General features: G+C 41.8%; 1 protein-coding gene across 9 annotated transcripts; it reads right to left on the bottom strand.

The window, feature by feature from the left end:
• Positions 1–1,367: 1,367 nt before the first annotated feature.
• On the bottom strand, positions 1,368–9,438 carry LOC119656084 (cytochrome P450 4d2-like). Of its 9 annotated transcripts, none has more exons than XM_038062383.1 (7): positions 9,218–9,438; positions 8,233–8,460; positions 7,639–8,022; positions 7,503–7,572; positions 2,395–2,579; positions 1,934–2,305; positions 1,368–1,872 (listed from the first exon to the last, which is right to left on the bottom strand). In XM_038062383.1, exons 2-7 carry the CDS (start codon positions 8,237–8,239, stop codon positions 1,532–1,534), a joined length of 1,359 nt encoding a protein of 452 aa, XP_037918311.1. In that variant the 5' UTR covers positions 8,240–8,460; positions 9,218–9,438; the 3' UTR covers positions 1,368–1,531. The 9 variants fall into 9 exon arrangements, with proteins under 9 accessions (XP_037918311.1, XP_037918310.1, XP_037918305.1 ...); XM_038062382.1 differs by having other exon boundaries at positions 8,233–8,457; XM_038062377.1 differs by lacking the exon at positions 9,218–9,438 and adding an exon at positions 8,611–9,199.
• Positions 9,439–12,190: the final 2,752 nt, after the last annotated feature.

Below are 12,190 nucleotides of genomic sequence, written 5' to 3'. Positions count from 1 at the left end.
GTCTTATAGAACAGGAGGTGGCACCTTATGTAATCCTCCAATATCCGCATGCGTTAGCCAGCATATCTATCAATCTTATGAAATTAAAGGCGTTTCTAGACATCGAGCGTTATGAGGAGCACTGTACTTTGAGATCGAAGGCTGCATGCCTCAACTCAGTAAACAGTATACACGTCTTCAACACTACTTTCCCCGTTGTGTCCAACAAGCAGAGTGGTCGGTATGCAAATGGTAGTTCAAGGTCTCCTTTGGCTTTGCTGCGCGCAGAGGAGCAGGTCTATCAGATATCACTTTTCACACATAAAAAGCGCTAGTAGACGACGGTATTCTCCAGCAATATGGACTGAATAACACCGTCGTCTGCTAGCGCTTTCTGTGTGTGAAAAGTGGAAACTTTTCTGCATCTTTCACGCTGCTGTCATGAATCTAAACTGGATTCGCAAGAATACGGTGAACAGGGTTTTCGCAGAGCCCTGTTTTCTTGGGTGACCAGTCTCTAACTCAGTCACTGTCGATCCCTATCTACCTCGGTGACTAGCTCATGTCAACAGCGAACTTTATTTTTATATATTGCGCTAGCTCTCTCCTGGCGGTTGTTTGGAGGCTTTACCTAGTTTACAATACATCTTCCAGTCGACGATTTGCGCCTTCCACAAATATCAGATACGAGAGGACTACCAATGTCGAATCAGATGTAACCATAAGTTGTACTAAATATTTAACGACCCTGCAGTCTCCAATCTAATGAAACTTTGGAAGTTGCAATGGGCTGGCCACGGTCATCGTATGCACGACACTTTGATACCTAAAAGAGTATTGGAAGATGGATCAGAAAGACGAAGACTGTAAGGAAGACCTCGAAAGGCCTGGGCAGATTGTATTAACGAAGACAGCGCATCCTTGCTCGGATTTCGAAATTGGAGGACGCGATCGATGGATCGAGATAGTTGGAGGATGGACACCCTGAAGGCCAAGATCCAAAATGAGCCGCAGAGCCTCGACGATGACGATGATCTTGCAACTTTCGGATGCAATAAACGGTCCTCTCAGAATCCACACTACCGATTTATTAAGAGGGTGAATTTTCCAATGAAACTATGGGCTATTCACCGCATTATTTCGTTCCATTGTACATGGACGGGTACATTTTCAATCTTTTACCAGTTTTAGCAGTTTTTGTATTAGATTCCGCTTTTTGTTCTCCACACGACAGTTATTTAGCAATTATTTAGAGCTACCACTGAGAGTGTCAGTGGACTTAATTGAAAAATGGGCAAAGCCAAATTTGATTTATTAGAGGACGCGCGGTCTAGCCTCAAAAGGATACAAACATAAAAATAATTTAATTGCATTAAGCAAAACACAAAGTTAGTAAATTATTTTATTTTTTTTTTTTTCAATTTTTTTACAGCAGAGTTAAAATTAGATTTATTGAACTAGAAATTATGCTCGCACGGACGAACTTAATTTTAGATTTTAAGTGTTATGTATTTTTATAAAGACACTGAATTACGATCACCTCTAACCACCTTTAATATTGTCTCTCCTTGATTCCGATATGAATTCCATTTGCCGATCTTAAGACCAAATTTATTACGGGTATAGGCTCTGGACCCATCGGGAGTAGTTCATAATATCTGAGCATTTTCGACACCGTGCTTTTCATCTCCAACATTGCAAACTTTTGTCCAATACAATTGCGCGGTCCAGCACTGAATGGAATATACGAATAAGGATTTGTCTTGTCATTAGAATTTTCTAGGAGATGTCGGTCTGGGTCAAACTTTTCGGGTTCTGGGAATAACTTGGGATCCTTTAATATTACGTAGATGGGCACGTTGACATTCGAATCAGCCGGGAAAATATAATCACCTAAAATAACGAAGGAAAGGTTATTGCATAATCAGTACTCCAAATGATATCTTCAACATACCGATTTTAGTATCTTCGATCATTTTTCTTCCAATTATTGGAACTGATGGATATAGTCGCATCGACTCTTTGATAACGCATTCCAGATATTTCAAATCTTGTAAATCCCTATAAGTCACTGGTTTATTTTTATCAGTTCCTATAACTGCACATATTTCTTGGAATGCTCGGTTCTGTACTTCTGGATGACGTGATAGACAATAGAGTGTGAAGGACATTGCGGAAGTAGTTGTATCATGTCCTTCGAACATAAATGTGTCCACCTCTTCTCGGATATCAGCGTTTGTTAGTGGTTTTCCATCGACTGTTGACTGGAGGAGGACGTCAAGTAAGGCCAGTTTCTTTTTGGTACCAACGTCATCATTGTTTTCAACTGATAGGGATATGGAATTTTATATATAAACTTAGGTCTGCACTTAAAAACGGGCATAGAAGGGTAGAATTTCAAAAGTTCATGCTTACTCTCTTCATCCGCTTGTTCTGCCAATAAAGACTTTCGACGATCTTCAATTATGCTTTCAGTGAAGTTATGAAGAAGATCTATGACATGGTCTTGACGCTTTTTCATTTCCGGAGCGAATATTTTGAATATGAAATCACTTCGATACCAAATGTTGATGAAGCGATTAGTTAAAATAGTAGTTACTCTGAAATGAAAAGATTGATCTTGAATGAAAGCCTTTAAGAGGGACTTGGGAAGAAGTAAATAGATCTAATACTTTAATTATTTATCAACATTTTCATTCGCCAGTACGCTGAAGCCACTCAGCAAGTATGCAATGAACTGATTCCAACTCGTCTCTTCAACTACAATAATCTCATGTCTCTCCCTAATGGTATCCTCGACGATATGGAATTCAAAGAGATCCCTTCGGCGTAGATTATTTAGAGATAGATATTCTCCGCCGTACTCTAACCTCCTCAACTATACAAGCCCTCAATCACGTGGATTGTCGGAAGAACATCCTACGTATTCATTTTGTCACACTCAATATCGTCACGGCGTCGATCGCGGCGTCTAAACTAAGAACACGGTAGGTCCTGACAAAATTCCATCCACAGTCTTAAAAAAATATACTACAAGCATTTCCAGCTTCCTTTCCTCAATTATCACTGTCTCTTCAACGCCCACTTCCCGATTAATTGGAAGAGTGCTCATATAACCCCTATCCAGACACAAAATGAAAACCCTCTTAATCTTGATAGATGCAGGCCTATCTCAATTCTTTCTTTCTTCGCCAAGATATTCGAGCGGATCATCAAGTCTATTATAGGTGAACACTGTTCCTCCAATTGCACACTCTCCGACTTACAGAGGTTAAAGACGCGCTTTTTGTCTTTAAAATGGATATTCATCTCTGCGGCAAGCGATGGAAAAACTGTTGGAATATAGACAACAGTTGCACCATCGACTTTAAAGCCACCTATGATAGCATAGCCAGGGTAAAACTGTACACGGCCATGGGAGAATTCGATATCACTACAAAATTAATAAGACTGACTAGGCTGACCCTGACCAATGTGCGAGGCCAGATAAAAGCAGCAGGATCACTATCAAGACCATTCGACATCAACAACGGTCTACGACAAGGGGATGCTCTTTAACCTGGGCCTCGAGAAAGTGATCCGTAGCCTACACAATGACGAAATCTATGAGCGATATCATGACCGTCCGGTTGTGGATAAAATCCGGCTCAATAGGTTACGGTGCGCGGGTCACTTAATCCGTATGGATGAGCATGATCCCACCCGGAAAGTCTATGAGGGCAATATCTATGGTAGAAAAAGAAGACGAGGCAGACCCTGCCTAAGATGAAGCGATGGCGTAGGTGAGGACGCCAGACAGCTTTTAGGGATGTCGAATTGGTGGACCTCGGCGCAAAACCGGGATGTCTGGAGTTCCTTATTAAGGCAGGCCTAGACCGGATACCGGTTATTGCGCCGTTGATGATGATGATTCATCTCGGTATTAACTAGAAGTAATATATAGTAACACGGACTTGCTTTCTGAAATTATCATCGCCAATCCTTAGCTTCCTGGGCGGCAATTGGAAGCCAACAACACCTTTCACCCCTATACCTATGTCTTGCATGGGTCAGTTTTTTCAAATACTTTCTTTCCCCTGTTCACCGCCGACTTTTTTAAAAAGAGTCCTGATCTTAATCCCATCAAAATCCTATAATACGCGGATGAGTTGATTCTTTACAGGTCCACCGAAAATATTTTCCTTGAGGAAGCTCGTCTTAATTCCTATTTGGACTCGCTTTCTAGATAATTTCCTCGTTGGAAATTGTCCCTTAATCCCCAAAAATGTGAAACAACAGTGTTTCGCGGCAGCATGGGGATCACGCCGAAAATGAGCAGAGACATTGATGTCCTTTCTGTGAATGAAGTTACTTCCCCAGGGGTGACTCTCACGTATCCCCATGCAAATGGTGGCTGAAAATCCTTGTATCCCGTCTTAAAGGACAGCGTCCGAATGCCTAAAAAAATTAAGCTGTTGTGTTACAAATAACTTGTCAGACATTCTTTATTCTGTAAATTTTTTTATTTTCCTTTCACATACAATTCTTTCGGGGCCCACGTGCCTCCTTCATCTGTGCTAATACCTGATTTGTAGGTATGCCAAAGGAAAATAAAAAATTTACAGAATACGGAACAAAACCTAGTTCTTTGGTTAATTTATATATTAACTGTAAAAAAAACGTGGACATAAATTTCAACTTATCAGACGTCGCATCATTTTTGGCTTCATTTTCTGGTCCAATAGTTCCCGGTCTCAAACAGAGAGGAAGCAATTGTCCAGGGTCTGCGAGAAAGAAGGCTATTCCAAATTCAGAACGCTGACGACAATATTTCATACTCATCTGTTCCCTGAACTTCTTTTATTCCAACAATCCTAAGACCCTCACTTCGATCCCCAAGGTAGACGACTCTTCTCCGGTAATTACCGCCGGCCTCAATTTACAAAACCTACCCATCCTTAGTATTAATCCTTACTTTCTAAGTTACAACCATGTCCTGCAGGTATTCTTTTCAACGGATATAAGGAAGAAAATAATTTAACAAAATTTAGGCCGTTTTTCTGAGTTCCAGTGACCTAGCCGTGGTCAAACTGGAGCAGGCGAGGACAGCGAACGTGTACGGCTTACATGGTTCACGACATATTCGCTCCGCCAGAAGAATTATAACATTTTACGTGCACCAGAAGCACGGAATTCAACGAGAGAGATGGGTCATTCTCTGATTTTATTATTAATTTACATATATCGGTGTGTAATAGGGTCAGTACACTAACCTTCTATTTTGCCAGCTCGGAGAACTGTGACGGTTGGGAGGAGGTCCTTGAAATCACCCGAAATTGGGATTCTTAGGGTGAAGAACTGAAGAGTGCCTGATCAGAGATCCTTCTCAGACTATAGTTGGACACTTTTCAGTCTAGATCTCGTTACAGAGGTCTCCAAACCCTTCAGAGAAACCAGGAGATTGGCTGGAGAAAGTTTAGTCAAGTAATTTAGAACAAACTCTCCGGTGCGCAGATCGGCAACACTGGCACGACAAACGAACTGGAGTCAAAAGTCGGGGCTCTGGAAAAGGCATTCGATACAGCAAGAAGACATTGCCACTGTGGTGGAATGGAGATCTCTTCAGCCTCAGGTAGCTGACCAGGGAAATCTTCAACATCTGCTACAGGGATAAATATTGGCAGCCATACAATAACAGCCTGAAGAAGTATAAGTCGGCCATCAAGACTGCCAAGAGGTTGGTTGGACTATTGTCAGAGCATCGAAAACTCCAGCGAATCCGCGAGGCTCAGTAAGATTCTGTCCAAGAAACATAGGAGCCCATACTTTCCTAAAAAGTCGGAATACTCCTGAATCGAATCTTCTGATGAAACTTTGGATCCCCCACAGAAACCGCTCTCCACGAGGTAATTGGAGGGCATGGTTGAGCGTTCACTGCAATACAAGCAGTACACCCTAGTTGCCTTGTTGGATATGGAGGAACCATTCAACAACGTTAGTACCAATGCCATCAAGAAGCCTTAACCAGTATTGGATTGGAGGATATCTTACGCATTGGATCATATCCATGCTGAGTACCAGGATAATCCAGTCGGATCCGGGAGGCAACCACTTGACCAGAGCTGTCAACAGAGGCACGCCCCAGGGTGACGCCATTTCTCCGGATGGACGAAATTTTACGAATATTGGACAGGACCGGGTTGAAGGTAGTGGCGTATGCCGACATCTTAGTGATGCTAGAGCCGGCGATTTTTCCGTCCATTATGAGCGATATCATGGAATGAGCGTTGGGAAATGCGGACTCGGCATAAATCCAATCAAAACGGAACTGATTCTATTCACCAAGTACCATGGCTGAATGAACAAAGATTGGTTCTTTCCTCCAATGTAAAATACCTGGGTGTGATCGTGGATTCAAAGCTAAATTGGAGATTGAACATAGAATTGAGGGTTAAGGAGGTCTGTGTAGCCTTCTATGCCTGCAAGAGAACCTTTGAATCGGCCGAGGATGGTTCTCTGGATGTTTACCGCTGTGATGCTTCCAATCATAACGTATGACTCGATTGTATGGTGGCTGGCTTTCAGCAAAAAATTCAATAGAATGAAGTTTAATAGGATTCAAAGAACCACGTGTGCAGGTGCTACTGGGGCAGGTGCTTTCAATGTACTCCGGCAGCTACTCCCCCTATACCTTCACATTCAATTCGTTGTAGCGTACAGTGCCGGCAGACTACGTGAGTCCGGATGCTGGGCAGCGAAGCTCTACGGCCACAGTAACATTCTAGGCGAAGTACTCCGGGAAAGCTGGGCGTTCCCCACGGATTACGGCACACGCAGGCCGAACTTCACGAGAAACTTTGCTGTGGACTTTCCAAACAGGGCAGAGTGGAAGACCGGCAGGGGGTGTTGCAAGGTTATGACACAGTAATAGCCGCGGGCCGTAAATGGCTAAGGGGAAGCTCCAAATTAAGGAGGATTTAGCCCTCTTATAACAAAACCGGATCACGAGAGCTTGGCGCGTGCAAATGCTTTCAAGATTATGGTGGTCTGCACGGGGCACTGGCCCATAGAGGATCATGCCGCCAGGCTCGGTATTACAATTCGCATTGCCAAAGCTGCTGAGAAGGGCGGGAGACTCTCAGGCTACGGACACTGGGGACCTCGTAGAGATTTCTACCTGCAGTGTGGGAGAGCTGCTTACTTCGTGAATGTGATCTGAGGCGGCTGGACTCTCTCTCCCTGCTCTCATAACAGCAGTGACGGTCTTAGGAGTTTGTGGCAACAAAACGGCGTATCATAGTGCTAATTGTACTCCCCGGAGTGGCGCAGATACGTACCTACCCAGATTATGTAGATGCTTTATACTCCACAAAGGGATGAACAGGAAAAAAAAACAAGGAGGAGTACAGAAACTGCACAACTTGCTCAGACGCTCCAAGAGCGTCGTTATAAATGAAACCATCTGAACTTCACAAGCGCCTTTTTCGAACAATGTGAAAATATTTCTAAATAATGCTATTTAGGTATCTTATGTTTTTACTCACTCGGCAACAGCTCGTACATATTCGCAATCAGGATCAGTTTGTGCGTCGATTTTCGTACCCATCGCGGTTTCTATAATTATAATTTGTATCTAACCAAATTTACAAAAAAAAAACCAAAATATAAAAGAACACATACCACAAACAACATCTAAAGCTGCCAAAGTAACATATGGATAAATATTGAACTCTTTCCCATCGGCATGTTTCACTAATTTTTTCGCCAAAATTTTGCTTTGTCGATCAAAAATCTCGACAAAGTCTTCTAAAATTTTGAAATGAAATGCTGGAGTAATAATCTTCCGCCTGGAATGCCATTTCGATCCTGTACTAAGCAGTAAACCATCTCCCAGCCACAGATCCAAGAAGTCGTAGAGAGAACTTTTCGTTATATACTTGGTGCTAGTTAGAATGGTTTCCAGGAGTTCAGGTTTTCTTATAATAAATGCCAATTTATGTACTATCCATGTGCGGGTTACTGGTCCATATTTTAAGCTGAGATCTCGCATAAATTTGACGGAATCTGAATTTTTTTGAAAAAGAAATAAAAATGTGTATAATGGTATAAAAAATATATAAATTAATATAAACATAAAATAAATTAAACGAATAAAAAATCAAATGATAAAAAATACCAGATTAATAATTACAAAAAAAAATCATTTAATAACACTTGTGAGGCTCTCTTCTCATATTGCAACAAAAAATCTATAAAAATTAAATTAAGATTTACCTTCCATATCTCTTCTTTTGAATATCAAAATCGAACCGAAAATTGGAAAAATTGTTGGACCTGGAACATTGCGGGTGATGTCATAGCGCCGTTTTTTTTGCAGAATAATCTAGCAAAATGGCGAGGCTGATTAGTATGACAATGAGTGTGAAAATCATAGGAATTCTTTCCTTAGACTCAGCAACACATGCGATAGTTGGGCAGGTTCAACAATTTACAAGAAAACTGCTTGAAAGAAAATGAGACCGTTAATATATGCACGTATTGGAACCCACTGCCCATTAATCAATAATTAATAAATAATTAAAATTCAAACTTTATTGAAAAATATAGATCAAATAAAATTAGTTATAATTCTTACTATCAAAAAACTTTTACTTTTATTTTAAATATTTCGAGCTATCGCCCATTCACTTTATCAACGAACTTTTATGTACAGATAATGTTTGGTAAATTCGTCACCAGCAGATGTAGTACGTGTCTCTTCTCTGTTGGAATTATTTATTAACATTACCAATATTAACACAACCTCTGATGCAAATTATGATGGTAATCCAAGAATAGTATTTTGTACTTCGACCCCCTGCCAGCTAATCAAAGAAACTTTCGATCCGCAAACTTTACAATTGGCCAAAAATAATTCAAATTCTTAAGAAGTTACTTTTATTTACATTGATAAGATTCTAAATTTTTATGATAGCCTGTTTTTGTATCAAAAGAAGATAATCGTATTCGGCTTATCCATATCTAATCAAAAACAGCCACATGCTAATCACAGATCAGATGGTAAACACAACACAATGTTTTGATTATATTTTCACTGATCACTCCCCAAGCAGGGACCGGCTCTCTGTTTTGGCACTTCACGGTTGAATAATTCGAACTTCAGAATGACTGCGCTAGATTTTCCGATACAGCTTCCATGAGAATTTGTTTATTTATGGCATGTAATCAGCCAGCCAGTGAGTAAGAGATTAGAACTTACTTTTTCGGAGAGAAAGCTTTCAGATACTTTTTAGTGAATCTGAAGTGATCGCACATCAGATACACATTAACTTACTGAAACTAAAAATCTAAACAACATGATCGCCTTCATTCATGATCAAGGACCAGTTTTCCATGTACGATGCTTGGGGTCGTAATTGAGATACTTGTCTTCTGGTAATTATTGCGAGTGATGGGGCTTGTATATTATTGGTACACGTATGCTCGTATGTACACTTCTGTGTAGTCTGATTCAGATTGAAGTATGAGTATAATTCAAAAGTGAAATAAACCGCATAAATTTCCTATCAATTATCGATATTTTCAAGTAGGTATAACGTACACCGAAACCACATTTACATTTGGGTTCTGATTATGAACATTTTGCCTATCTTTGTGGTGCACACTTTGGTCTCAGTGGATGTTGTATGTGAAAGATAGCTCCACAATTCTTGTTAAAATCGGTTTACTGCCTGTTTATAAAATTTTGTGTCAAACAAAACTTTATTAAAATCGGTTCAATCTCTTTCTGTCTGTCTGCCTTTTTTCTCCGGAGGTGTAAATCTTCCAAAGGTAGTGATACGCATGCGCCAGCTTGTAGGAGTTCTACCGGCTGAAACCATCGCCTAACTAATGTCCTCTTCTCAGTGGAGCCACCACAAAGTATTTCGCGAGGTGGACATGGCTCTAGCCTGTCCCTTCGCGCCTTTCTCGCCTCCGCCCCACCATGTCGTTAACTGCATTCCGGTTCTCCTGGCTCGCGAGCACTTCCCCAAATTATACTTTCCGTTGCTACTGTTCCTCGCAATGTCTCCTCTAGACTCATCCTTTCCTCTGCAAATTTAGGACAATGGAAGAAAACATGCTCCGGGTCCTCCGGAATACTGTCGCAGCTGGGACATTTGGGTGAACTGTCCAGTTTTAACGGTATTCGCAATCTCCGGTGCAAAACTGCATGAGATCATAGTTTATTTCACCATGCATTCTTTGCGTCCACACATTGATGTTGGGAATCAATCTGTGGGTCCATCGACCCTTTTGCATCCATTCCCACCGTTGTTGCCACCTGCGAACGATTCTCCCCTTTGGGCGTTTTGCACGTGTCGATCAGAGGACAAATTGAGCCCGTCATAGACGCGCGTCATCTCATCGATCAAAATGTCGACCGACATCATTCCAACTACCGTGCAGGCTGCTTCGTTTGAGATGGTTCTAAAACCGCAGACCCCTTTTAAGATGGTCTTTCTATCAACTGCGCTCATCTTTTGAGCATTACATGTGGTATGCAGTGCAGTTGCCCAAACTTCGTATATCATTATAGCTATAAGCAGTCTACGGGGGCATCGCGGACCCCCAACATGTAGCAGCATCGTTGCCGGGGTCCTGCTAACATTGGACTTTTTAATGAAAACATATTGTACATGCTGCTGGAAATTCAATTTCGCATCTATCATCACTTAAAGGCATTTGATTGCTGTTTTTGAAGTGATGATGTACTTCCCCATTTTCACACTAGATTTTTTGGTACGAGCACCTGTTCTAGATTCTCCTTTAGGTTTTTCCTTTCTTCCACAAATCTTGGACAGTGGAAGAATATGTGCCTTGGGTCTTCTGGGGCTCCATTGTAGTTTGGACAATTGGGTGAGGTATATAGTTTGAACCTGAATAAGTACTGTCCATATCCTCCATGTCCCGTGAGAAACTGGGTAAGATTATAACTAATCTCATCGTGCCGTCACTCCAATCACTCCTTGATGGCAAGGATGAGCCTGTGCGTTCACTAACGCTTTCCCAACGCTCTTGCTATTTATTTAGAGGTCCTTCCCATTCGACCGAGCGCAATGCTGACCACATTGCCTCCTACTGTATACTGTAGTGTACCGTTACGGTCTTGAATGAAGTGCTCTAACACACTTCAAGGCCCTAATCCAATATGGATTGTTGCGCCAACGATTATTATTTCCGTCTATCATCACTCCCAAGTATTTGATGGCAGACTTAGAAGTGATGATATGATTCCCAATTTGAATACGGGCATAATTTCTTTTACGGCGCTTAGTGATGAAGACCACTTCCGTTTTTTCCTCCGCAAGTGTCAGACCAGAACTCTCTAGCCAACCCTTAACAGTATTGACCGCTTCGCATGAGTATAAATCACCATCTTCAAGATCCTTTGCGACTACAACCAGCGCTATATCGTCGGCGTAATCCACCACTGGCTTCTAATCTTCGCCAGAGATTCCCGTATTACATTCCAATTGCCCGAATTTAATGTATTTCTCATTTCCAGGATCTCCCCCACGCAATATTTGCTAATACTACCGTTTCCGTCCATTGCATCTTCGACCAAGCACGTAACCATTTTGATGGTATCAATAGTTGATCTGGCTTTAGGGAACCCATACTGGCGATTTGGGGGGCCTCTCTGGCTCTCAACAACCGGAAGTAATCGATTGTGGATTAGTTGCGCTAGCATTTTCCATACAATGTCTAAAAGACAAATAGGTCTGTAGGAGGTTCGCTTACCTGGAGGTTTACCAGCCTTAGGCTGTCGCTTCCATGAAGCAGGAACATGCACGCTTCGAACAACTCAGCGAACATGTCCGGTCTGGATTTCGCAACAAGCTTAAGGCCCTATTTGGCACGCCAGCCAGACCCGGAGCTTTGTTATTTCCTATTATAGCGCAGATCTCCAGCAACTCATGACTGGTAACTGGCGGCATTCCCGTCACATTCAGGGTTAGCTGGAAGCTGTCAGTGCTCCCCTTTTGGTGGGAGAATAACTCTTGGATAATTTTTAACAAGAGTGAAGGGCCTGTGATCTGCGGAAATGAACGGCCTCTGCATCACCCCATCACAATTCTATAGGCGCTCTCCCGCGGATTTACTTCCGCTTCCGATCAGAGCTCCTTCAAACATTCCCTCTTGCTCTGTTGAATGGCGAGCTTAATGTTTTTTTTTTTCAGGATTCCTT

The sequence above is a fragment of the Hermetia illucens genome, chromosome 4, assembly GCF_905115235.1.
Source record: "Hermetia illucens chromosome 4, iHerIll2.2.curated.20191125, whole genome shotgun sequence".
NCBI classification, from domain to species: domain Eukaryota; kingdom Metazoa; phylum Arthropoda; class Insecta; order Diptera; family Stratiomyidae; genus Hermetia; species Hermetia illucens.
This window is presented reverse-complemented; position numbering and strand designations above follow the sequence as displayed.

What these genes read in the sequence shown, in the direction of transcription:
- LOC119656084 (XM_038062383.1), bottom strand. An exon ending in AGCTTTAGATGTTGTTTGTG is followed by an intron (nt 7,573 to 7,638) that starts GTATGTGTTCTT and finishes TTATAATTATAG; the next exon opens with AAACCGCGATGGGTACGAAA. An exon ending in TATGTACGAGCTGTTGCCGA is followed by an intron (nt 2,580 to 7,502) that starts GTGAGTAAAAAC and finishes TTTTCATTTCAG; the next exon opens with AGTAACTACTATTTTAACTA.